The sequence below is a fragment of the Suricata suricatta genome, chromosome 8 (genome assembly GCF_006229205.1).
Source record: "Suricata suricatta isolate VVHF042 chromosome 8, meerkat_22Aug2017_6uvM2_HiC, whole genome shotgun sequence".
In the NCBI taxonomy this organism is placed as follows: Eukaryota; Metazoa; Chordata; class Mammalia; order Carnivora; family Herpestidae; genus Suricata; species Suricata suricatta.
Genome location: NC_043707.1, coordinates 45020272 through 45046573, shown reverse-complemented (window position 1 = coordinate 45046573; position 26302 = coordinate 45020272). Strand labels below are relative to the sequence as shown.

At 35.9% G+C, this 26302-nt stretch overlaps 1 protein-coding gene across 3 annotated transcripts in view; it reads left to right on the top strand.

Moving 5' to 3' along the window:
• The window catches only part of MAN1A2 (mannosidase alpha class 1A member 2), a 164396-nt gene that overhangs the window by 73441 nt on the left and 64653 nt on the right, over positions 1-26302 (top strand). For all 3 annotated transcript variants that reach the window (XM_029946784.1, XM_029946781.1, XM_029946783.1), the window contains 2 exons: positions 20911-21034; positions 25414-25507. In XM_029946784.1, coding sequence (XP_029802644.1) covers positions 20911-21034; positions 25414-25507 — 218 coding nt within the window. The remainder of the gene's footprint in view (positions 1-20910; positions 21035-25413; positions 25508-26302) is intronic.

The following is a 26302-nucleotide window of genomic DNA, read 5'->3' as shown; positions in this document are numbered from 1 at the left end:
TTTTTTTTTTTTTTTTAAATTCATTTAGTTTTGAGAGAGAAAGAGAGCACAAACAGGGTAGGGGCAGTAGGAGAGGAGGAGACAGGAGACAAGAGAATCCCAAGCAGGCTGTGCCGTGCCAGTGAAGCCTGGCCTGGAGCTCAAACTCATGACCCCAAGACCATGACGGGGGCCAGAATCAAGAGTCGGATGCTTAACTGACTGAGCCATCCATGCGCCCCATGGCTGTATGTTTTTTATTTTTGTGGGACACATTCTCAGATTGCTGGATCAAGGGTATATGCATTTTACTTTTAATAATTACTCCCAAAATGTTTTCCAAAAAGACTGTAGTTCATTATATTTCTACCTACGGTATGTGAGAGTACTTATGTGTCTGTAGATATAAGTTCTGCTTAATTTTTTAGACTGATGGCTATAAAGTGTTACTCGTTATTTTCATTTGTATTTTCTGACTAGTGAAATTGAGCATCATTTTCATAAATTTATTGGACATTTAGTTTTGCTTTTGTTGCTTTATTTATAATTTTTTATTCATAACTTTAAAATTTTATATATTCAAACATGTCTTTTGTAACTTTTGGGTTTACAGTTTTGGTTAAAAAGATTGTATTTTTTTATGTATTCTAGATTTCTATTAAAGGTTTTATAAAACTGCCTTTTATTTTTTTTTTATAAAATTTTTTTGTCTTTATTTTATTTTGAGACACAGAGACAGAGCATGAGCAGGGGAGGGGCAGAGAGAGAGGGAGACACAGAACCTGAAGCAGGCTCCTGGCTCTGAGCTGTCAGCACAGAGCCTGACATGGGGTTGAAACCCACGGACTGTGAGATCATGACCTGAGCTGAAGTCGGCCACTTAACCAAATGAACCACCCAGCAACCCCATATAATAAGAAAAAATAATCAAGTTCAGTGTTAGCTGTGGATTTCTCATCAATTGCCTTTGTCAGGTTGAGGAAGTTTCTTTCTGTCCCTATTTAACTTATAGTTTTTATCAGGAGTAGATCTTGCATAATGCCATGCAATGTTATGATCATTGCAGATGAAGAAAAAAGTTATAAAAGATAAAGTTATAAAGATAACTCTTTTTCTTCAACTGCGATGATCATAACATTTTCACCTTTATTTCTATTAACGTGGTCAATTACTTGTTAGATTTTCAAAGGTTCAACCAACTTGGAATTCCTGGGATAGTCCTTGGCCATAATATATTATCCTCTTTACGTATAGGAGTTATCTATCTTCATAACATGAAACAGGAAATAGTCTCTCTTCCTCTGTTTTCTAAAAACACTGGTGTTAACTTCTTTCTTAAATGTTTGATACATTCATCTACACAGCCATCTTGGCTGGGAATTTTCTTGTGGGACGATTTTAATAAAAAATTCAACTGTATCTGTGTATGTGTGTGTGTATATATGTATATTTCATACATATGTATTCAACATATCATATACATGATGTAAATGTATATATGGCTATTTAGATTTTATTTTCATTTTGTGTCAGTTTAATAGTATTTGTAAGGAATTTATCCATTTCATGGAAGTTATCAAAGATTTTGGTGTGCAGTTGTATGTGTTACTTTCTGATGCCTTTCATGTTTCTAGGCTTTGAAGTGATAACCCCCCTTTCATTCTTGATACTGGTAATTTATTTTTACTTTTTATCAATCTTGGTTGGCATTTATCAGCTTATTAATCTTTTCAAAGAACTAACTTTTGTCTTAACCTGCATGTTAGTAACATTAATTCTATGATTTATGTTTTCTGTCTCATTGATATGTTTTTTTTTTCCTTTTCCATACTTATTTAGGTCTTTCTAAAGCTTTTATATTGGAACTCTAGGTCTTTGATTTTTACCTTTCTTTTTTTTCCCAATAAGCTTTTTTTCTATAAGAATTTTATGTATTTGTTAATTTTTTTCTTATAAGAATTTTAAAGCTGTAAATTTAGCTCTAACAACATCCCAGAAATTTTAATTTTTTTTCCATTATTCAGTTAAAAGTATTTTATAATTTTTCTTAGGATATCCTCTCTGGCAAATCAGTTACTCCTAATTGTGTTGTTTAATTTGCCAAATCTTAGAATCAGTGAAATTTCCTAGATATCTTATCGTTTAGATTTCTAATTTAATTGTGACCATAGAAGATACTCAGTATAATTTCAGTCCCTTTAAATGTATTGTCTCTTGTTTAGGGCTCAGCAGATGGTCTCTGTTGGTAAATACCCTTGAATCTGTATTCCACTGTTGTTGGGATAATATTCGGTATTAGGTTAAGCTATTTGATGGTAGTGGTTAGCTTATCTGTGTCTTTCTAGATTTTTAATTAACTGAATGAAGTTAATTAATTGTATACTTCTTTTATGAGTTTCTGAGATGAAGTATTAAATGATTTCCAACTGTGATTGTGGAATTATCTGCTTCACTCCCTGTTTCTGTCAGATTTTTGCTTCCTGTATATTGAAGCGTTACTCTTAGGGACTAACATGTTTATGATCTTTCTGATGACTTCCCCCTTTTGTCATTATGATGTGCTCCTCTTCATCTCTGCTAATAGTTTTGCTTGGAAGTTTGTTTTATCAGATGTTAACGTAGCTACTCCACCCTTCTTATGCTTACTACTTTCCTGATGTATCCTTTTTACTTTCACTCTAGCCATGTTATAAGTTTAGTCTTTTTGGAGACAGCATCTAGTTGGACTTTGCCAGTATGAAGAAACTTGCCTTCTAATCAATTAACATGAAATGTAATCATTGCTGCAGTCTGATTTAAGTTCTGTTTTTTCTTCTTTCATTTCCTTTGTCCTAATGTCTTTTGAATTGACAAATACTGTAGAATTCTGCTTTAGTTTATTAGTGTTTTTATTTAACTAATTTATCATATTTTTGGAGTGGTTGCCATAAGATCACAGTGTACATAGTTAATTTTTCATTTAACAGAGCTAGTACTGTCCTGCTTCTGTGTAGTAACATTTCAGCCTCCTTTTCCGTTCCTTTCCTCCCTCCCATCCTTTATATGCCGTAGTTGTGAAACGAATTGCATTTAATGCACTAAATCTCAAAATACATTGTTAAAATATTAGTTTAAACAGACCTATTTACTTATAGAATTGAGGAGAACAATATTCTAGTATTCACCCAGGGGGTTACTGTATCTAGTGCTCTTCATTTCTCTTTGAGGATCTGACCTTTAATCTGGGACCATTTCATTTCAGCCTGAAGAACCTTACTTAGTATTTCTTGTAATGCTCATTTGTAGGCTTGAATTCTCCCTTGAATCTCTTTGTTTGAAAAGTGTTTTACTTTGCGTTTATTCTTAAAGTCAAAATTTAAATGATTGTTGTCCTATTTGTGTGTGTGTGTGTGTGTGTGTGTGTGTGTGTGTATAATGTGTGTGTCTTTTTTTCCTCTAAATCCTTTTAAGATTGTTTTTAATGGTTTTCAGCAGTTTGATGAAGATGTGCCTTAGGTGTCTTTTAGTTGTTGTTCCTTTTGTGTCCTCCTTACACTTTGTTGATGAGCTTGTTGAGTCTGAATATTTAGGTCTTTCACCAGATATAATGGTAAAATTTTGGCCATTAATTCTTCAGATGTTTTTTTCTGCCCCTTTCTCTATCTCCTTCTGAGATGTCATTTACTTGTATTTTAGAATTTTTATTTTTCTCACAGTCCCTGAAGTCTATTTATGCTTGTCAATATTTTTCCCCTATGTTCTTCAGATTGAATAATTTCCATTGATCTAGCTTATATTCACTGACTCTTTCCTATGTTGCTCTAATCTACTCTTACACCCATTCAGTGGAGTTTTTAGAATTTTGATCTGATTCTTTGTGTTTCTGAGATAGAGATTTTCTGTCTTTTCATTCGTTGTGAACACATTTCCTGTATTTCGTAAAGCATAGTTAGAATATCTGGTTTAAAGCCTTATTATTTCTAACACGGGCCATCTTGGAGTTGGTCTTAGTGATTAGCTTTTCACTTGAAGCTAGGTGACATTTTGAACGAATTCTGGTCATTCTGAAAATTTGTTGTGGAAATTCTGGGTTCTGTTATATTTAGGTGTGTGTGTGTGTGTGTGTGTGTGTGTGTGTGTGTGTGTGAGAGAGAGAGAGAAGGAGAGAGAGAAAGAGACAAAAAGAGAGATGAAGTAATCCTTTCACTTAGTTTCTTAGCTGGATTCAAACTTCAAACAATGTCTCCATTTCATTTCTTTGTATCTAAATATAATATTTTAAATGTTTATTTTATTTTTTGAGAGAGAGAGAGACAGTGCGAGCAGGGGAGGGTCAGAGAGAGAGGGAGACACAGGATCTGAAACAGGCTCCAGGCTCTGAGCTAGGGGTCAGCACAGAGCCCGACGCGGGGCTTGAACCCACGAACCGTGAGATCATGACCTGAGCTGAAGGTGGACGCTTAACCCACTGAGCCACCCAGGTGTCCCACATTTCTTTATCTTTAACCGTATTGCTCTGAATCTGTTTTCAAGCATCCCTGACTCATGTGGGAGCAAGGGACAACGTTCCTGTACAGAACTGGAGGCTGCCCCTCTCTTGCTCTCTTGTCTCAAGCATTCTTTCTCCCTCTTTTCAGCAGCTGTAATTGCAGAAAAACTGGCTTCTGATTCTTTAAGACAGAAAGACTGTATGTTTTATATCAGATTTTCTCTGTTCTGCCTAGTATGGACTTTGACTTTGGGGTAAAAGCTGTAAGAAAGTGTGAAACTTACCCCATATTGCCTATATTTGCAAGTTTCCACTGTCCTTGGAATCTGACCACTTTCGTTTATTCTCCAGTGACTTTAGGCCATTTTGTATCTTGTCTAGAGTTTATAATATTTTTTCTGCAGGAGAGATTGGTTAAGTCATTGGAAGACTTCTGGGTCATAATGAGAGCAGAAATTAGAAAATTTTTATTAGATTTATTCATAGATTCTTGATTTTTAATTTTATGCAGGAGACATTAGTTTAGTCATTGGAAGATTTCAGAGTCATAATGAGAGCAGAGATTAGAAAAAATTTGTTAGAGGGCGCCTGGGTAGCTCATTTGGTTAAGCTTCTGACTTCGGCTTAGGTCATGATCTCACGGTTCATGGGTTCAAGCCCCGTGTCGGACTCTGTGCTGACAGCTAGCACAGAGCCTGGAGGCTGCCTCAGATTCTGTGTTTCCCTCTTTCTCTGCACCTCCCCTGCTCGCACTGTCTCTCTCTGTCTCTCAAAAATAAATTTAAAAACTTTAGAAAAAGTTTGTTAGATTTATTTATAGATTCTTGGTTTAAAAAAACACTATAATTGGTATTATTTAAAATTTTTCATTCCTACTGCTGGAACATAGAATATAGTTGTTTTTGTTAACTTATTTTGAATTCAGTGATCTTGCTGAATTTGAATCCTCTTGTTCAATAGCAATAATTTATCTGAGTTTTTTTTGTACTTTTTTTAATATACAGTCATCTCATCTGTGACTAGGGACAGTTTTGGTTTTACCTCCTCCCCCTTACTTTCCTGGCTAGAACTAACAGCACAGTATTGAATAGTAGTGGTGATCAAGGATACTCCTATTTAGTGGAAAGTGATTTTTCACCATTAAGTGTGATGCTAGTCATGAGACATTTCTATTCTCTCTAATGTTTTAAGAGGTTCTTTTTTAAAATCATGTATTGCTGAACTTTTTCCAAGCAATTTTTCTATAGTTATTGAAATGTTGACAAGAATTTCGTTCCTAAAGCTTTTGTTGCAGGCATTTACATGGATTTGTTTTCCAATGAGAAACCATTATGGTATTCAAGGAATAAATCCAGTTAGATCATGATGCACTATTCTTTTTATATATTGCTGGATTTTATTTGCTGATATGTTGTTTGGGGTCATTGTATCTTTTTCACACATGAGATTGGTCTGCGCTTTCTAATACTCTTGACTGCCTGTGATGTCTTGGTTGTTCTCTTTCAAAACATGTTGGGTAGTGATTCTTCTCTTGGAGAGTCTAAGTGTTTTTTTTTTTTTTTTTTAATAATCCTGAGATGCTGGTAGAAGCTTCTGGTAAAGTTACTTTGTTCTAGATTTTATTTTGAGTAAGTTTTGATACTGCTGATTTAATGTCTTATGATAACACTTAATAAGTTATGTTAGATCATTTGTTTTTTCTATTTAAGTAAATTTTAGTAATTTAAGTGTTCATATGACTCTGTCCATCAGGCACAGTATATTATACTCTTGTATTATTTGTTTACTCTGTGTGTTATCTGTTATATATCTTCCTTTTTATACTGATACTGTACATTCAGTAAAAAATAGCATTTAAGTTTTTGTTGAACTCTCCTAAGCAATATACTATAGATATTTTAGGCGAATAACAAATTTTTTGCTTTTTTTTTTAAATGGAAGCACAAAAGATGAATCGTTAGCATGGTACATTTATAAACATCATCTTACATAATTCTAACAGTATCCATATAAAGTAGATATTTTTACTTTACAGATGAGGAAACTGAACATCACAAGGACACACCTGGGTCTGCCCCCTGACAGTTCATCAGCACTTCTATCATTTTCTTTTAAATTTTTATTTAAATTTTGGTTAGTGAGCAGCCCAAGTGTAATACTAGTTTCAGATGTACCATATAATGATTAAATCGTCTGGTGTTTGCGGCAGGTATACTCCTTAATCTCCATCACCTATTTAGCTCATCCCCCCACCCACCTTCCCTCCGGTAATCATCAGTTTGTTCTGACCAGTTAAGAGTCTGTTTCTTGGTTTGCCTCTCTCTTTCTCACTCTCTTTTTTATCTCCCTTTGCTTGCTTGTTTTGTTTCATTTCTTAGATTCCACATATTAATAAAATCACATAATAGTTGTGATTTCTCTGATGGACCTGTTTTGCTTACCATAATACTCTCTCGTTTTATCCATGTCATTGCAAATGGCAAGATTTCATTGTTTTTTAATGGCTGAGTAATATTCCAGTGTGTGTGTGTGTGTGTGTGTGTGTGTGTGTGTGTGTGAGAATATATACATATATATCACCACTTTATCCATTTATCAGTGATGGACACTTGGGCTGCTTCCATAATTTGGCTATTGTAGTTAATGCTGCTGTTAACATCAGGGTGCATGTACCCCTTTGAATTAGTAATTTTGTGCTCTCTGGGTCATTGTAGGAAAGGGCAGAAGTGCCATTTCTCCATAGTGTTTTCCAGAGTGGCTGTACCAGATTGCATTCCTGCCAACAGTGCAGGAGGGTTCCCCTTTCTCCACATCCTCGCCAATGCCTCTTGTTTCTTATGTTGTTGATTTTAGCCATTCTGACAGGTGTGAGGTGATATCTCATTGTAGTTTTGATTTGCATTTCCCTGATGATAAGTGATGCTGAGCGTCTTTTTATATGTCTGTTGGCCATTTGTATATCTTCTTTGGAAAAATGTCTCTTCATGTCTTCTTCCCATTTTTTAGTTGGGTTATTCATTTTTGGGGTGTTGAGTTTTATAAGTTCTTTATATATTGAATATTAAGCCTTTTTCAGCTGTGCTATTTGCAGATATCTTCTCCCATTCCATAGGTTGTCTTTTAGTTTTGTTGATTGTTTCCTTCACTGTGCAGAAGCTTTTTATTTTGATGAGGTCCCGATAGTTTATTTATGCTTTTGTTTGCCTTGCCTCGGGAGACATACCTAGAAAGAGGTTGCTATGGCCAATGTCAAAGAAGTTACTGCCCATGTTCTTTTGTGGTTTCAGGTCTCACATTTAGGTCTTAAATCCATTTTTAATTTCTTTTTGTGTATGGTATATGAAAGTGGTCCAGCGTCCATCTTCTGTATTTTGCTGTCCAGTTTTCCAACACCATATGTTGAAGAGAAGGTCGTGGATATTCTTTCCTGCTTTGTTGAAGATTATTTGACCATATAGTTGTGGGTTTTCTGTTCTATTCTCTTGTTCCTCGTGTCTATTTTTGTGCCACTATCATACTGTTCTGATCACTACAGCTTTGTAATATAACTTGAAGTCCAGAAGTGTTATGCCCCTAGGTTTGCTTTTCTTTTTCAAGGTTAATTTGACTATTTGGGGTCTTTTGTGGTTCCATACAAATTTTAGGACTGTTTGTTCTACTTGTGTGAAGAATGCTGTTGATATTTTGATTGCACTAAATATGTGGATTGCTTTGGGTAGTATAGACATTTTAATATTTTTTCTTCCATTCCAAGAGCTTAGAATGTCTTTCCATTTCGTTGTGTCTTCTAAAGTTTTTCTCATCAATGTTTTATAGTTTTCAGAGTATTAGGTCTTTGACCTCTTTAGTTAGGTGTATTCCTAGGTATGTTAACTACTTTTGGTGCAGTTGTAAATTGGGATTGAATTTTTAATTTCTCTTTTTGCTGCTTGATTATTGTTGTCTAGAAATGCAGCAGGTTTCAGTCAGTTTTTACCTTCAAAGGACAAGCCAAGACTGCACTGTTGTGACAAGGACAAGCCAGGACTGTCAGTGTTGTGACACAGTGGAATGACACATGGCAGGTACCCAGATGTTATGTTATAAAGTAGAAGGCATCAGTGTGCAGTCAGCATGATTGGAGATCATCAGAGAAAAGGAAGTTTATTTAAGAAGATCAAGGTGTTTTCATGGAGTACTTTAATTTGCTTTTGTAAAGAAGTATGGTATTAATATGATACAAAAGGGGTAGGACATTTTGAGTGGAGGTTTATCCAAAAAAGAGATGTGGAGATGAGAAACTATAGGGGAGAAAACTGAACTTTTAGAGGAAGGGCTGGTGATGAAATATGAGGAACCAGTATATAAGAACCTCCAAATACCTATGCTAATCCTGTAAGCAAGGAGATTTATGAAAGGGCAGAAGAGCCATTTCTGTAAAGAGGCTTAACCTTTAGCTGGAAAGCTTGCCTTGGAGTTACTGAGATAAATTTTATTATCAAGAGATTGAAGGAAGATCTTGAGTGTATTTGAAATTCTTTTCTTTTCTCTGAGAAAGTAGCAAGGCATCCATAGGACATAAGTAAAAACGGTTACTTCATTTCTGGAGGGTTAACTCATGGAACAGACTGGAAGCACTTTCTTGAAGCTTTTTGCTTTCCTGAAGGCAACAGCATTCAAAGGCAGTGTTGTCTAACCCCTACATTAGACTGAGTTCTCTTGCTATGACCATCCACCCAACAGAACCATACTTGTTTTATTTACAACCATATTCTTAACACTTAACGTGGTGACTGTGTTCAAATGACACCTATCCCAGATAGAAGGCTGATGAGCAGTAGTATAATTCTTACATCGCTGGCAAAAGCACAATGAGTGAAGCTAAACTGCATATGCAGAATACAAGCTGAGCCCAGCAAAAAAAAACCCTTCTTGGAAAGTTCCATTAAAAACAGAACAAAAGGAGCCACAGAGAGTAAGTGTTGTAGCCAGCAGTTTTGGTACCTTCCACGGAGACCTCCGACTGCTGTGTCTCTAAGTTTCTTCAGCTTGACTCCTGAAGGAAATTTCATTATCATACAAAGCTCAGTGAAGGGCTCTAAGAGGAAATTGTCTACTGTGATTTGGGGTAAGTACTTAGCTTGGGTAGAGCTCTCATTATTCCAGAAGGAGTAAGTAGGTAAAAATTAGGACCTTAAAAAACAAAAGAATAAAAGAGACAAAAAAAACCCCAGATTCTTAACTACAGAGAACAAACAGATGGTTACTAGAGGGAAAGCAGGTAGCCAGTGGGTGAAATAGGTGATGGGGGTTAAGAGTACACTTATCATAGGATGCCTGGATGGCTCAATTGAGCATCTGACTCTTGGTTTCAGCTCAGGTCATGAGCTCGAGTCCTGCATCGGGCTCTACGCGGGCAGCACGGAGCCTGTTGGGATTTGCTCTCTCTCCCTCTCTATCTGCCACCCCCCCCAACTTGCACTGTCTCTGTCTCTCTCAAAATAAGTAAACTTAAAAAAAAAGTACACTTATAATGTGAGCACTGAGTAATGTGTTGAATCACTGTATCATACACCTGAAACTGATGTAACATTCTATGTTAACTATACTGGGATTTTAAAACAAAAGATTTCATACCTTAAATTCGCAGAGCTCAGTCAATGAAGCAGAGAAAATAGGTATTTAACAAAGTTTTACTTCAAGAAATATTTAAATTCTAAACATATGTGTGCTTCTTGTGAATTTTTCAATCATGTTGAACTTAAGGCTTTTATAAAACATCATGCATAAAATTTAAGGGGAATAACAAACTAGAACAATGTGAATAGCAGTAGTGGTATGAATAGCATATGAGTGTCATTCTTAATATATAAATATGGTTAAAGATAAACATAAAGTCTCCTGTCACTTTAGTGATCAAAAACATTTAGATTTGAAATAAGATTGTGTTTTCTTACCTAGAAAGTTGACAAAAAGAAATTTGTATTATTTAGGACTAACAAAGTGAAGAAATGAGAACTACTTAAATTGTTAAACTTGGAAATTGTAGTAACTTGGAAGACAGATTGTCAGTAGGTTTTAGAAACTTTGAAATATGCCTGCCCTTTGACCTTGTAATTTCATTTCTAGAAATTTATCTTAGTATAATGTAGGTGAAAAGTATTTACAAAGGTCTAATTGTATGGATACTCATAGCAGTGACATGTATATTAATAAAAATAGAATGTACATTAAATGCAGAACAGTGGCACGTCCATATAATGAAATGGGACACAACCATTTGAAATGGTGTTCTGAAAGTGAAGTTTTGAAGAAAGATAATACTTGTGACATGAGTGTTAAGTGAAAAAGCAGTGTGTACAAGAATATGACCCTACTTTTGTATTAAATAAGCCTATTTTACCACTTCTAAGTGGGAATCACAATTCACTTTCTTACTGTATCTTTTTATCTCCTACTCCTAAGACTATGTAAAGCAACAATAAAATAGATTCCTCCTTTCTCCATTTATTCCTCTCCCTTCCTTCTCCCTCCCTCTCTCTCTCCCCTTTTCTGCCCTTCGCTTTCTTTTCTCTTTTTATTTAGAAAGATATTTTAAGAAAAATAAAACAGGTATTGGGTGAATATACATGTATGGAATAGCATATACTTGCTATAAAGTAAGCCTTTAGTTCCAAACCCCTAGACTTTTAGGGAAGCCACTATTGCCAGTTTCTTGAGGATCCTTCCAGACAGGTCATGTACTCACAGGTGCCTACGTGCCCTTGTATGTGTGTGCTGTTTACTTGTCATGTTCATTTATCAGTAGGTCTTGAAAATTATTCCATATCAACACTTTTGTTTATTTACTGCATTCTTTTTTTTTAATGCTTCTTTATTTCTGAGAGAGACAGAAGAGTGCACACGCATGTGCACACGGGGTTGGAGGGGAGAGAAAGAGGACGAGAGAATCCCAAGCAGTCTCTGCACTTTCAGCACAGAACCCAACTAGGTGCTCAGTCTCACGACCCTAAGCCAAAGTCAAGAGTTGAATGCTTGACCAGCTGAGCCATGCGGGTACCCTTACTAGTTATTTTTCAAGAACTTTATTATACCAATGAGTATGAAAGTACTATAATTAATTTAACATGATTTTGATGTTAATGAACTATTAAATTATTTCTAGATTTTTACTATCAAAAAACACTAGAGGCAATGTCCTTCGTATGTTGGGAGTCGTGTTCGTGCATGTGTGTGTTCGTGTGTATGTGGTGGGATGTCTTTGGTAGAAATGCTGGATCAAAGAGTTACGTGCCTTTTTTCGTATTGAGAGACACAAAGAGGATGGACCAGTTGACATTTCCACAGTGAGTGAGTGAGAGTGCATCTTCTCTAACATTTTGCAAATACAGTTTATTTTTATCAGGTACAAAATGAAACCTAAATTTTCCTTTCACTGATTTTTGAGTGAGGTTGGGTACATTTTATTCAGTGCCCAGCTTTCTTAGATCCCTTCTGTTTTCTAGTGGATATTTTAAAGAAATCAGTCCTTAAGATCTTTTTGATTGTTAGCTAAATCAGTGCTTTGTGGCAAATACTTTTTGCTGTTATTTAGGGGAGGTTTTTCTTTGAAGATTTATATGTTTTCTAGTATAATGTTTAATTTTTCTCTTGTAGCTTTGATCCATTTGGAATGAGTTGTGGTACAGGAAGGAAGATAAATACTGAGCTTTATTTTTTTTGAGATGTTTAGCTTATGGCGCTGACATTTATTGAATAACTACTCCTTGCTTACTGAAATAATAATTTTATGGTAAAATATAAAAATTTTATTTATGAAATTTATTTATTTATAAAATATAAAAATTTTATATAAAATAAAAATATAAAAATATTATAAAAATTTCTAATAAAATGTAAAAAGTATTTCCAAATATATGTGAATCTGTTTCTTAGACTTTATTCTGTTGCATTAGTTGGTGTATTTGTTCTAACTCTACATTAGTTTACTTACTGTGCTATAACTGCTTTACTGCCTGGTGGGACTGGTCCCGTTACTCTCCTATATTTGCGTATCAGCTTTTCTGACATGTTTATTTTCTTTACATGAAATTTAGAATTATTGTGTCTATTTGATCCTATAGTTGGGTTTGCACTAAATTTAGAAATTAATTTAGGGAAAATCTTTACATTAAATCCTCCTTTCCTATATAATAAGTTTTGCCTTTTCATTTATTTAAATCTTATTCTCAGTCAGTAAAGGTGTAAGACTTCCTTTATATAGTTTCTGAACATTTAAGTTCACTTAAAAATGCTTAACCTTTTAAATATTCATTGATACATTTTGGGAGCATAAATTCTAGAGGAAAACATAGAGAATCTATTTATGTCGTCTGGGCACCAAAGATTTCTAACACGATAAAAAGCCTAGATGTTGTACAGCCTTGATTAAACACAACATTTAATGAAATGTAAGAGACAACACATTAAAATCAAGATTAAGAAAGGATTTCACATTTTTCTGGAGGTTTTAACAAGTGTAACCAAATAGGAAAAAGGAATAACATGAAGATGTGGGTTGGAGACAAAATTATAATTAATAATAGATCATATGATTGCTTTCCTAGAAGAGGAAGAAGATGATCAGTTGAAAAACCATCAGAATAATAAATAGTTGAATACATTGGCCAGTTAATAAAATTAAAACATCTTTTGAACAGTAAAGATATTAGGTTAAAGCTCTGTGCAGAAAGCTCAGGCCTTAGTAAAGAACTAAACTAGCCACAGAGTAAAAACAATGTAGATTTGTCCTAGCAAAGCCTGGAAACAATCCTTGAAAGACCTAAGCTGTCCACAATGTATTTAACTGTCACGAGAAAATTGAAAATGCTTTAAAGGAAGATAATAAAATTCATATATTCAGGAGAATGTAACCTATAATCAGGAGGAAAACAATTGTCAGTAGAAACTTGCACAAATAACAGGTGATGCAGATTGCAGTAGAGGACTTTAAAATAGTTATAAGTATGCTCAGGGATTTAAAGGGAAATGTGAACCAAATGGGAAGAGAGATTTTATGAAGGACTAAATGGAACTTGTAGTGCTGAGAAATATATGAAATAAAAAATTCTTTTGACCAGCTCAGTAGCAAATTTGACACCGCATCAGACAAAATGCATGAGCTTGAAGATGTGGCAGTACTAACCACCCAAACCGAAGCACAGAGACAAATGTAGGGAAGGTAGCCAGTGTAGCCAGTGACCTGCGGGACAGTATCAGTGTTTAGCATACATATAATGGAGTAGTTGGGGAGGGCCGTGTGTGGGCAGGAGGAGTGGCAGAAAAATCTTTGAAGAGGGAATGGCCCCACCTTTTCCACATTTGATGAACTACTGTAGACCCACAGATCCTAGACATTTGATGAAACCCAAACGGTAAAGTAAAGAAGCCTAATGAATGGGTGAAAATCAGTGGGGAAAAAAATCTTTTTTTAACACCAGAGGAGAAATGACATCATGCACAGGGAACAAGGGTAGAAGTACTGCTTGCTTCTTGTCTGAGGCAGTGCAGGCCAGGAGAGAGTGGGATGCGTCTCAGAATTGCTGAGAGAGAAAAGTCAGTATAGAATTCTCTAATCACTGACAGTAGTTTTCACAACTGAAGGTGAAATCAAGACATTTCAAGACAAACAAAAATTAAAGAATTTATTGTCAGCAGGCCTCTAATACCAGAAATGTTAAAGGAACTTTTATTGACACTAGATGGAAAGGCAGAGCTACCTATATAAACAATGGAAGAACAGCTAAAAGAGTAAATACATAAATAAAAAATATGAAAAGCTTGCTTTTTTTGTCTGACACTTTTCTTTACAAGATAATTGGCTATTTAAAGCAAGCATAATAACTTCATACTGGAGGTCTGTAATATACGTATTAGAGAAGTGTGTGATGGCCGTGGCACAGAGGATGTGAAAGTATATTGTGCAGGTACATTATGTGTGGAGGGTGTGATAGGTGCAGGGATACTGTGATAGGTTATTGGCACGCACTGTAATCTGTAAAGGCAGTCATACACGCAAAAAAAAGCCAGTGAAGAAGTGAAAATACTAAAGAACACTCAACCCAGAGGAAGGCAGGAAAGAGGACTAAAGAACTGATCATAAAAAATAGACATCAAAAAAGCAAAATATTAAGCCTTTGTTGATGGGATGTAAAATGGGATAGCCAGTTTGCAAAAACAGTCATATACAGTTAAAACAGACTGTGACCCAGAAATTTTACTCCTAAGGTACTTATGTGCCCAAGAGTAATGAAAGCATATGTTGTACAAAGGTCGTTCATAACAACCTTATTCATAGTAGCCCCAAACTGTAAACAACCCCACTTTATCTAACAGATGCGTAACTAAATAGTTGTGATATTAAAACAATGGAGCACCACCTTGTAATAAAAAGAATTGAACTACTGGAGATGGCAACGTAGGTGAATCTCAGCGATGTGGTGCATGAAAGAGTCAAATGCCAAGGAATGTATCCTGTGTGATTATGTTCACATAAAATTCTAGAACATACAGAACTAGTGAATAATAACGTGAGAAAGTAGATCAGTGGTTTGTTTGAGACTGGCGGAAGGGAAGTGGGATTTGACTGCAAAGGTGTATAAGGACAGGACTGGAGAGGTTGGTGGAGTCTTACACCATGTATTCATTTGCCAAAACTCTTGAAACTCTGGATCTAAATGGATGCACTTCTGTAGTAAGTCACACCTCAGTGTGTTAGAAAGAAGAATAAATAGACCCGAGTTAGCTGAGGGGCTATGAAAAAACGAAAAGCAACAAAAAATATCATTGATCGATAATTGAAGACATTCTTCAATTTGAAAAAATACCTGAAAAAAAATGTTTGGGGAAAATAAAAAATTAAAACCAGAAACGACCATTTAACATATAAAGTGAAGTTAAATCCTAATGTAATAATTCAAATTATGCTTCTATAGGTATGAAATTTTCTGAATGACTAGCTGAGAAAGTCTGGACAAAGGCTGGTTTTGGAGCCAGGAACTGATGGAAGAAGTACAAAACTTAGAGGGAGACTTTGTACTTCGTGCTGTGTTTCATATCTTTTGTAAAGTTTTAATTTAAATTCCAGTTGGTTAACATGCAGTGTAATATTACGTTCAGGCGCGCGTTACGGTGAGTCAGCACTTCCATGCCTCACCTGATGCTCCTCACGACAAGTGCACTCCTTAAGCCCCATCACCTCGTCAAGCCATCCCCACTTCCCTTCCCCTCTGGGAACCATCTGTTTGTTCTCTGCAGGTAAAAGTGTGTTTCATATCTTTTGAATTTTAAATCATTGACTATATGACCTTTCCCTTCTCCCCCATTGAGTGAAAATGTAACAAAAATGAGATTTCACATTAAAATAAAAATTAAGTAAACCATTGCATTTATTTTTGCCAAGTAGGGAAGGTTGCAATTAAAAAAAAAATGGAACCTCTCTTGTGGACAAGGATGTGGGAAGAAGGTCATTCTTACCTCACAGCTTTCTTGCACCTTAGCATCCTTGAAGAGACATCTATCATTATCTGTCAAAAGCCCTTAAAACTTGTTCCTTTTGACACAGCGATTCTAGCTCTGGCAGTTTAAGGAAATAATTGGAGGCATGGATTAAGACATTCATGAAATGGTATTTATCATAGCATATTTCATGAAAACAGAGACATAAGTACATACTGAATGTCCAAGAGGAAGGTGCTTGGGTAAGCAGATTGTGGTAGTACATAACAAAATAATGTGCAGCTGCTTAAATCATGTCAAAGAAAATTTTTACATTACACTAAATTTAAAAAACACGTTATGTTATTCATCGAATGAGGGTAACCAGCAAGTGTTTCATTTATAAGTGTACAATTAAGTGTACACTCAACACTCAAGAGTGAATGAAGGAGCTATTAGATTATTTACTTAATGTCTTATATTTAAGGACTGAAAAATTAGTTTTATTGGGTGACTTTCAAATAGTTCTATTCAAAAATGAAACCACTTCTAAATAGATACAGACCTATATCCTTGTATATTTATCCAAATTTGAAATTCTTGGTACCTTCAGTTGACTCTTTTGTATATACTTTTATTTGAGAAGGTATTCTCTCTACAGTTGCTCAGAGGAAATTCTGATCAAAAGCAGAATATTCTCAATTCTTCAATTTTTGCAATTTAAAATGTGTAAAATTTTTTAGCTTGAGTATTTTCACAAATGCAATTCTTTTCATTCAGAGTACTTTGTACATAAAACTTTTTTTAAAACTCAAGTATAATGAACATACATTGTTATATTAGTTTCAGATACACATCATGATTCAGCAATTCTGTACATTTCTCAGTGTTCATCAATAAGTCTGCCCACCCACCTTTCCTCTGGCAACCACTAGTTCTCTGTATTTAAGAGTTTTTGTTTTTTGTCTCTTTTCCTTTGTTCATTTGTTTTGTCTCTTTAATTCCATATACAAGTGAAATCATATGGTATTTGTCTTTCTCTGACTTATTTCACTTGGCATTATGTGCTCTAGATTCAACCATGTTGTCTCAAACAACATGGCAAGATTTCATTTTTTATGGTTGAGTAGTATTCCATTGTAGATAAAACTATATATACTATATCTTTTTAATCCATTCATCTATTAGTGGGAAAATTGGGTTGCTTTTCTATTTTGGCTATTGTAAGTAATGCTGCAGTAAACATTGGGGTGCATTTTTGAATCACTGTTTACATTTTACATATTCTGTGGGTAAATACCCAGTGGTGGAATTAGTAGATCATAGGGTAGTGTTAACTTTTGAGGAACCTCTATAGTGTTTCCACAGTGGCTGCATCAGCTTGCATTCCCGTCAGTGGTGTCGGCCGGTTCCTGTTTCTCCACGTCCTCGCCAACACCTGTTCTTTCTTGTGTTGCTGATGTTAGCCATTCTGACAGGTGTGAGGTGATATCTCATTGTGGTTTTGATTTCTATGATGATGAGTGATGTTGAGCATCTTTTCATGTATCTGTTGGTTATTGTTCTACTTTCTTTGGAAAATTGTCCATTCAAATCTTCTGTCCATTTTTTAATTGGATTATTTGGAATTTTTTGGTGTAAAACTTCTATTTTTAATTGGCTTTAGTATTCCAGTTTAGCTGTTGCAAAATCATCAGTCTTCTGAATTTTTTTCCACTGAAATATGTAAATATATTTAACTAAAAATAGCTCCATCAGGAGTCTTCCTTTAAGTCAAGATATTCCCATTTAAAAATTATACATTGAATTTATATCTTTTAATTTTTTAGTTCCTCCTTTGCTTTTCTGAGGTAAATTTCAGTGCCAACCTGTTCATGTGCTTTGTTTTTAAATAATTACAAAACACTAAAAACTTTGTTTCATTCCTTGAATTCATTGATTAAAGATTTTCGATGGACTCTGAACAAAACAAAAACAAAATATAGATCATTCATTATCAAACACATTTAATACGATGTGGGATACTTAAGTTAATTCGCTTTGTAAATCACCAGCTTATGAAACATTTCTAAACTCCAGTTGCTGGTGGTCAGTCAAGAGAGATCCTGGTTTTTGCTTGCTTGTTTGTTTGTTTTTGTTTTTTGGTATTCATTACACATTTTTTTGTTCAATTTCTTATATATATATATATATATATATATATATATACACATTTTTAATAACTACCCCTTCTATTTTTGATGAGTTAAAAATTACAGCATTTGCTTGAAATCATGATCTGCTGTTTTGGCAGCTCATCATCTCATCAGTGTTAAATCTTGTTCTTAGTTTTTTTTATTTTTTATTTTTCTGAATTGTTGGAATATATGAAGATACCAAAGTTAGTATTTTGGATTGTTCCTGTGAGGATGGGTGTAAAGTATGTGAAAAATCTTATTTGGAACTTAGTGCTTTGGAAAGTGTTTAAATGCACTTTGAATGAAGTGCCTCAAAGTTAGGACCTCTGAACAGAAAGTTTTCGCAGGGAAGAGGATGCTGTTAGATTTCCAGGGACCTAGTGTTTATACTTGACCACACGGTAATCCATTCACCATGCTGATGCCTAGGTAATCTTTCTAAATGGTATGCTTTATTCCTTAAATATGATGTTCTATTTCTTAAAATCCTCCATGACTTTCCATTACACTCAGAATAAAATTTTTTAAATTTAGCGTGGCCTTCACAGAATTCTTGTGTAGTCCGGACTGTACCTAGCTGTCTGACCTCATCCTGTATCATTCGCTTCCCTTTCCTGAGCTCTAGCCACACCAGCCACCTTCCTTTTCCTCAGGGTCATTGCATTTGTTGTTTCCTCTCCTGGGAATTCTCTTCTTCCAGATCTATTCATTCCTGGCTCCTTCTCTTAATGTAGGTTTCAGTGCAAATTGTGTCATTTCGAAACAATTTCTCTGAACACTGTATATAAAGAACCTTTCTTTTAACTTACCTTCCATTACTAGTAATCAGTATTCTATATCTCTGTGAAATTTTCTTAGTTACAATTGTCACTGTATAGGAGCAGAAGTGATCTGTGTCAGGTTCATTACTGAATCTTCCAGAGCATAGTAGGCACTTAATATTTGGAAATGTACTTCTGTGTAGTTTACTGTATCCATATTTCTTTTTTGATTCTCACTTCTAGGCTACACAAAATCTGTGGTATTTTTCTACCATATTTTCAAAGACAATATAAAAATAGCACCAGATAATTAAAGAACTTTATCTATTTTAATGTTTTCTCAAGACAGATAAATAATAATGGTTATATCAAATGGGTGGCATACAAATGGATATAAACTAAGAGAAAGATTGATACTTTTCCTTCCTCCTGAAAGTAGAAAAGACCCCCGAGAATGGCTTAGAGTTCTCCTGGGTATAATCCATGACCTCTGCTACTTGAATAATTAGCCTAGACTTCCTGTTCCAGCCATGGAAGAGCTTCTATCAGGCTAGTCCTCCCATAACAAAACCCATCATAACAGCTAAACAAAGTGGTTTGATGGTACTAGAGCAGCTAACTCAGGGAGGACTTCCTAGGAGAAGGTCATGTCCTTATAAATGTTGGCTTTTCCCCTGAGGACATGATCTAAATCATGGTGCAGGCATAGAGGCCCAGCCTCAAGTGGTGGTCATTTGGGGCAGAAAAGACGGTGCTCAGGCCATAGAGTTGCCAGGGTGGCTTTGGCAGGAGGGACAAAATCTTAAGACAGGAAGGAATTGCAGAGAAAAGGCCCAACAACTTATGAATACATTTCCCTCAAATTGTTGGCTGATCCTGTAACTACATGCATGGGGCAAGACTCAAGGAAACTCAGCAGAAAATAATAGCTGGAGGCTAAAGGGCAAAGAAAAAAATTTAGCAGCCACATGGTACTGGGGAGAAAGAAAGAAGTGTTTAAGGCTGCCAATGTAAAGGGCCCTTGTTGGCACCAAAAGCTTCTAGCTGCGATCCCAGAGGGCACTCCCTAGAAATAGAGGTAAAATGGAAATAGATCCCCCTTAAAGCCCGAAGCTTGAGTAGCAGCCTGCACTCAACCTGTGTTTTGGAAGGAACTTAACCTTTAGAAAGAATATCGTGTTTAAAGTGTCTGTGCTTTTTCATTTATATATTGTAGCTCCCAATAAATTACAAAGCAGGCTGAAAAAAGGCAGGAAGATACCCTAGAAATATATATGCACAAAAGAAATATACATGAGATTATTCACTGTAGAAGTTTTAGTAATAGCAAAATATTAGAAAAATGCTGAAGGACCACCAACAGAGGATTGATTACATTATGTTCATGTAATACTTGAGTTTTTTACACAAGTATATCAGCATTTGGGGCAGGCCAGTTCTTTATTGTATGACACTGACTTAACCATTCTTGGGCCCTAGCATAGTACCTGTAAATTGCACATTCAAGATTTGATACAACTCAGAATGCTCTCGCACATTCTCATATGCCTGTGGGGTAGGGCAGTCCAATTGAAAATCATTAATACCATAGAATTCTGTGCAGTTCTTTTAAAAAAAAAATGAGAAGGTTGTTTATGAACCGATTAAGGAAAGACCATGCAGTGTATCTTAAGAGTAAAATGCAAGATCCAGAAAAGTCTGTATACTTTGCTATATTTTGTTTAATAGAGGAGGAAATAATAGATATTTGGATTGCCTATGTAGGCATAACAATTCTGTAGTAATACAGAAGAACCTAACAAAAGTGATTATCTGTGGGGCCTGATAGGGTGAAGAGACGTGAGAATTTAGGGATGAAATCTACTTACTGTATACTTTTCTATATTGTTTTGATTTTTAAAACGTGGATATATTATCTATTCAAAAAATTTGTAAATAATAAACTGTCAGATATAAATAAGCTATTGTGTTAAATATAATAACTTCTAAAAGAATTAAAGTTAATGTATTCATTAAACAAATGATTTGGCCTTTTTCTAATCCTGCATCCTTTTCCCTTGCTGTCGCTCAGCGGAGTGGGGCGGAACTGGGGCTGGGCGTCGGCAGGGAGCAGTATCCTGGCTGAGTTCGGCACGCTGCACATGGAGTTTGTCCACCTCAGTTACCTGACGGGGGACCCCGTCTACTACAGGAAGGTCAGTTTTCTCTCGCCACCTTTTCTCCATTTAATATAAAAGAGTTCTTTAAGATTTACCAAAAGATTGATGTTTGGAAAGTGTTTGCCTTTCCAGAAAGGTGTGTGTCAGCACTCTGGCCCTTATTTTTTCTTTTTAAATTATCTAAAGAAATGTCCATCCTCTTTAAAATGTAAACTGTTATTTGAGCAGTTTAGCCACTAGTCGGTTTCTAAAAGTTCTGTTGCCATCTCTGTTCAGGATTGTGTTGCAATGTCCCTAGCCAACATGGTAAAACAAGAAAAACAAAATGAACAGACAGTTAAAGAATTGAATTGGATTGAAAAGGAAGAAAGCAAAGAGTAATTATTCACAGATTCATGATTATCTACCTGAAATATTAAGCTAACCTGTATTTAAACTATTAGAAATAAGAGCATATTTATAGTTTTGAATAAAAGATCCATATAGATATGAAAAGTCACCAGCATTTCTCTGCACCGGCTACAACAGGCAAGAAAGTATCCCTTTACAAAAACATATATGGTGGGAACATTAGTGATAGGAACAAGAGTGTAACTTTCCTACAAATAAATCTAACAAAAGATAAATAAAGTTCATGACACTGCAGAGGACCTGAGTAAATGGAGAAGGATGTCATGTTCACATGTAGCTGAGCAGTGTCGTCTTCTCCAGGTTGATCTGTGGCACTAATTCAGTGCCAGTTAGAACTCCAGTGGCTTCTTTAAAAAAAAAAAAAGAAACTTGACAAGATTCTTCTAGGATTTATATAGAAGGGAAATGCGGAGTGCATATAGACACGGAAGTTTTGGTGTATAAAGACAGATAAACTGATAAACAGAATAAATGTTCCTTCAATGGATCCATATATATGTGGAAACATTATGACAGGGGCAGTGTGGCAGATTATAACAATTTGAGGAGCATTAAAGGCTTACATTTAAAAGACAGACCTAGTAAAGTTGAAAATACATGTACCCTGTGACCCAGCAATTCCACTCTTTGATGTGCACATTTGCATCGTGTTGTACAAAGAAGCATCATTTGTATTAGCAGTTCATTTAATAAATTCAGTACAGCAGTAAGAAATATAGTTATATTTTTTTTTAAAAAGTTCAACAAGCAGAGCTGAATAATATATTTTGTGTAGGGATTCAGAAGTGATTTTAATAGAGTTAAGACAGTGATGAACATAAAACTCAGGACTGTGAATACAGCCAGGACAAAGACAGTGCTGTGTGAATGCATAAACAGGGCAGCAAAGGGGTGTGTACTATTGTATTTCTTATATTGGGATGTGAGTGGAATCTGTATATATTCCTTTCTATGTATGAACGGTTTCATCAATTGAGAAGAATTTTCAGGTAAAGACAGCAGTGGAGCCAGACCACGGGATTTTTTCTTTCCTGATGAGATCAACAACAATAGCAAAAATAGTAAAGACCTGCAAAAATTTATCAAAAGCAGTGAAAGGAGGAAAGGCTGCAGCATGTCCTAAGCATGTGAGAGCCCAAAAAAAGCAAAAAAAGTTTCTGGCATGGTACTTAAATCTGTGCCCCACCTTGTCCTGAATCCTTACTGGGCAAGGAGAGCAAGTCATCAGCTTCCTGGTACTCCGCATTAATCCACAGGGGAGACCAGTGCCCAGGGGGTCGAGTATTCAACTGTCCATGGCGTCGGAGGGGTCTGGCCTCCATCCTCCTTGAACGCTAGAACTCGAGATCTCAAATAGTGTTTGGCGGGGAGGACTAGTCCCTCTCCCCCCACACGCAGGAGGAAGGAATTCACGGACGGTGCCGCTGTACAATATCAGACCAAAGTCCAGCTCAGAGCTGCCCCTGCTCTTGACCAAGATGCAGAGGGAAAACATGGCAAACACGCAAACATACTGCACCGTGGTGGTAAAAAGCATGTAAAAGACTGATGAAGAACCAGTTTCAAATTTCACAAAGTCTCCATGAGTAATTTATACTATAATAGTAGCTGAATTCAGTAAAATTATAACTCAAGACAAATAATAAAATGATATGATGGTAGAACTAAAACAAATTGAGACCTCAGACATTATGTTTCTATAATGAATAAATAAATGGAAAACAACAAAGAAGTGACTCTACTTAATTGAAAACCGATTTGCTAACATGGAAAAGCAGGAGACAGTCCTAGATGAAACCAAGAAAAAGAACATTCTTCATTTGTAAAATGAAGACAATCTAGCATCTGGTATTTCTGAAGTAGAGGGTCTGACACATAGGAATCGCTTAAAAGTACAAGAAGAAACAGAACTGTAAACTTCCTTTTTAACAAAATTAAGAGATACTTGATATTTCACGTCACAAAATAGGAAGAAAGGTTGCCATAAATAAGGGCAGAGAGGTTTGGGAAACGAGAGGATATTTGCACCTGCAGGTTTCAAGAACAAAAAGCCAGAAGAGCACAGTTCTGTAAACCAGGGGTATATCTAGAGGTACGGAACCGAAGTCCTCATTAGCAGCATTGAGAACGGGTCACAGGCTGGCGGTGGGTGCTTGTTTGGGCCCTCCTGAGGTGTGTTGAGAAGCTAGGATAACAGAATTTGGAAGAAGCTTCGGTGAGGGAAGAGAATGTAGAATGAGGACAGTGAGCGGTGCTGCGTTGCTAGTGTCGTTATCTGGAGCGAAGCAGAGGCATCCGGGAGCTTCCTGGCCTTTGATGTCACCCTTGTGTGAATAGCTGGTTCTAGGAAAATAGTAAGGAGTAATTCATCAGAAAAGAACAAGCATAGAATGTATACAAAGATATATTATCAGAATAAATAGAGGGAAGGAACAGGATATATAGGAGATGCCCCCAAAATACTCAGAAAATAGTAATTAAATCCTGACCAAACACCACCATGGGAGGGAAGATAATGAAGCCCTCCTCTCTGTAAAACAAATGTAGCAACAAAAATAGAGTGCTCAGAGACAGGAGATGTGCTGTCAATAACAAATTACAAGAAAAAGTGATCACCAAAAATGAAAGCCAAATTGGAAGCAATACAAAGGAAGTCTTCAAAATACAGTGATGGACTTAGAAGATGAAAATGAGACAAACTAGTAAAGGTACAGACATTAAAGAGATGGATAAAAAGATTCAGAAAGGAAAGGTAGCTGTGAAAGAGGCAGAGAGGATTCAATGTATGCCTAATTTTCAGAAGACAAAAGAAGGTAATTTTATTTTCACTAATGGCATCATTCCAAAGTGACTAATCCTGGTTCACCAAGTTATTCAGATTGGGATTTGTAATAGAGTTGGCCTGAGCCTCGAAAGAACACAGATAACAGGCCATCCCTGTGCCGGTTTTTAAACCCACCCGATGCCCAAGTCCAGCCAAGTGAAAGATGACTGGGGACATGGTCCTAACAGTGCTGTGCGTAAGCCCAGGAAATAACGCAGTATGTATAAGGTTCTGTGAGGATGCTTCCCCAAGTCATGCATCCCGAGCAGGTGATCTTCAGAGGTAGAAAGAACGTTCTCAAATAATGCAAGGAATAGAATACATTTGTACCTTTTTTTGAAAGTGCTCTCAAAATTCATCCAGTCTAGGGACACTTGGGGGGCTCAGGCAGTTAAGTGTCTGACTTAAGGTCATGATCTCATGGTTCTGGGTTCAAGCCCCACATCGGGCTCTGTGCTGACAGTGAGGGGCCTGGAACCTGCTTCGGATTCTGTGTCTCCATCTCTTTCTCTACCGCTCTGTCTCTCAAAAATAAATAGTAAAAAAAATTTTGTAAACCCATCCTATCTATACATGAATGCAGATAAAGCCCCTGAGAAAGTTTCTAGCTTCTTAATATATTTTTGTAATTTTTTTCCTCCTTAGCTTTAGGGAGATCTTTTAGGAATCAAATTTTTGGGATTTTAGGAAGTTTTGGCATATCTATTATGAGATCAGTATTTAGAGTTCACTAATTTAGTTTATTTTATCACCTATTAAATTCAAATTCATTTCATACTTATTATAAATGTCCTTTTATGATTCCATTTCTATGAAATTATTTGTTTTTATATTTAGATATGTACGTATTGAATGTGTCTGGAAAGATGTTTTTCACCGATGTTTCTGATGGTTATTTCTGGATAGTAAAATGTTGGGATTTAATCAGTTTTTTTCTGTGCTCTTTTCTTCATATTTTTAATTTTTGCTTGATTCTTAAATAATGATGGTATATCATCTGGTAAAAAGAATGAGTCATGTATAAAGTAGAAGCCTTTCCTGACCAACACGCACACATACACACACACACACACACACACACACACACACACAGGGGAGATGGTGTAGGTTCTGAGTGAGGAAAACCCACAAAGCCTAGATGACATTTATTTTATTAATTGCATTCTTTATTTTTGTTAAGGTCATGCATATTCGGAAATTGCTTCAGAAAATGGATCGTCCAAATGGTCTTTATCCAAATTATTTGAACCCAAGAACAGGTCGCTGGGGTCAGTGTAAGTATTTCTGGAACAGCCGATTCTATGATAAAAGGTTATTTGTCGGAAAACTTGCTTGATGTAGTGAAAAGTCTATCACACATGTTTGAAATCTCTCAGCTTCTAACCCTGTGATCTGCTAGTGCTGTTACCTTTGGCAAATTCCTAATCTTTTGTCACTTCAGTTTTTCTACTTGTAAATGGAAACACTACTAACCTGTGTCACAAGGAGTATTTTATTTCATGTATGTGTAAGTACTTTGTTAAAAATAGTGTGGCCTTTACAAAAAAAAAAAAAGTGCCCCTATTTATAAACCATAGCTTCATGTAAATAAGAACATTGCTTTGGATAGATATTTATTAAAGGAATATGACGGACAAATGAGGATCTTAAATGATTAGAAAGGGGGGCAAAAACAAGAAAGGGGAGGCAGTTGCTCTTGGACAAGCTTCATCTAGTATTTTAACAGAAGGTATCAGGGTCTTTAAATAAAAGGAAAAAAGCATCATTTATAGCCACTTCAAAAGAAAAAAAAGGTATCAGGGTCTTACTTATCAGGGTCTGTGCCAAATGCCTGGATGAAACTGGAGGTGAGGGATGACGCTACAGAACTCGGTCTGAGTCCAGGAGCTCCCAGGTGAGCGGGAAGTAGGCACACAAGTAGTTGCCATCGGAGTATAGTGAGGGGCGTGCTAGAGTAGCGGCGTGTGCCAGGTGCCAGTTGTGACGGGAGACTGGCGGAAGGGGCCTCTGTGAGGAGAAAGTGATTGGTTTGACGGGAGGATGATTTTTTTTAAAGATTTAGAATCGGT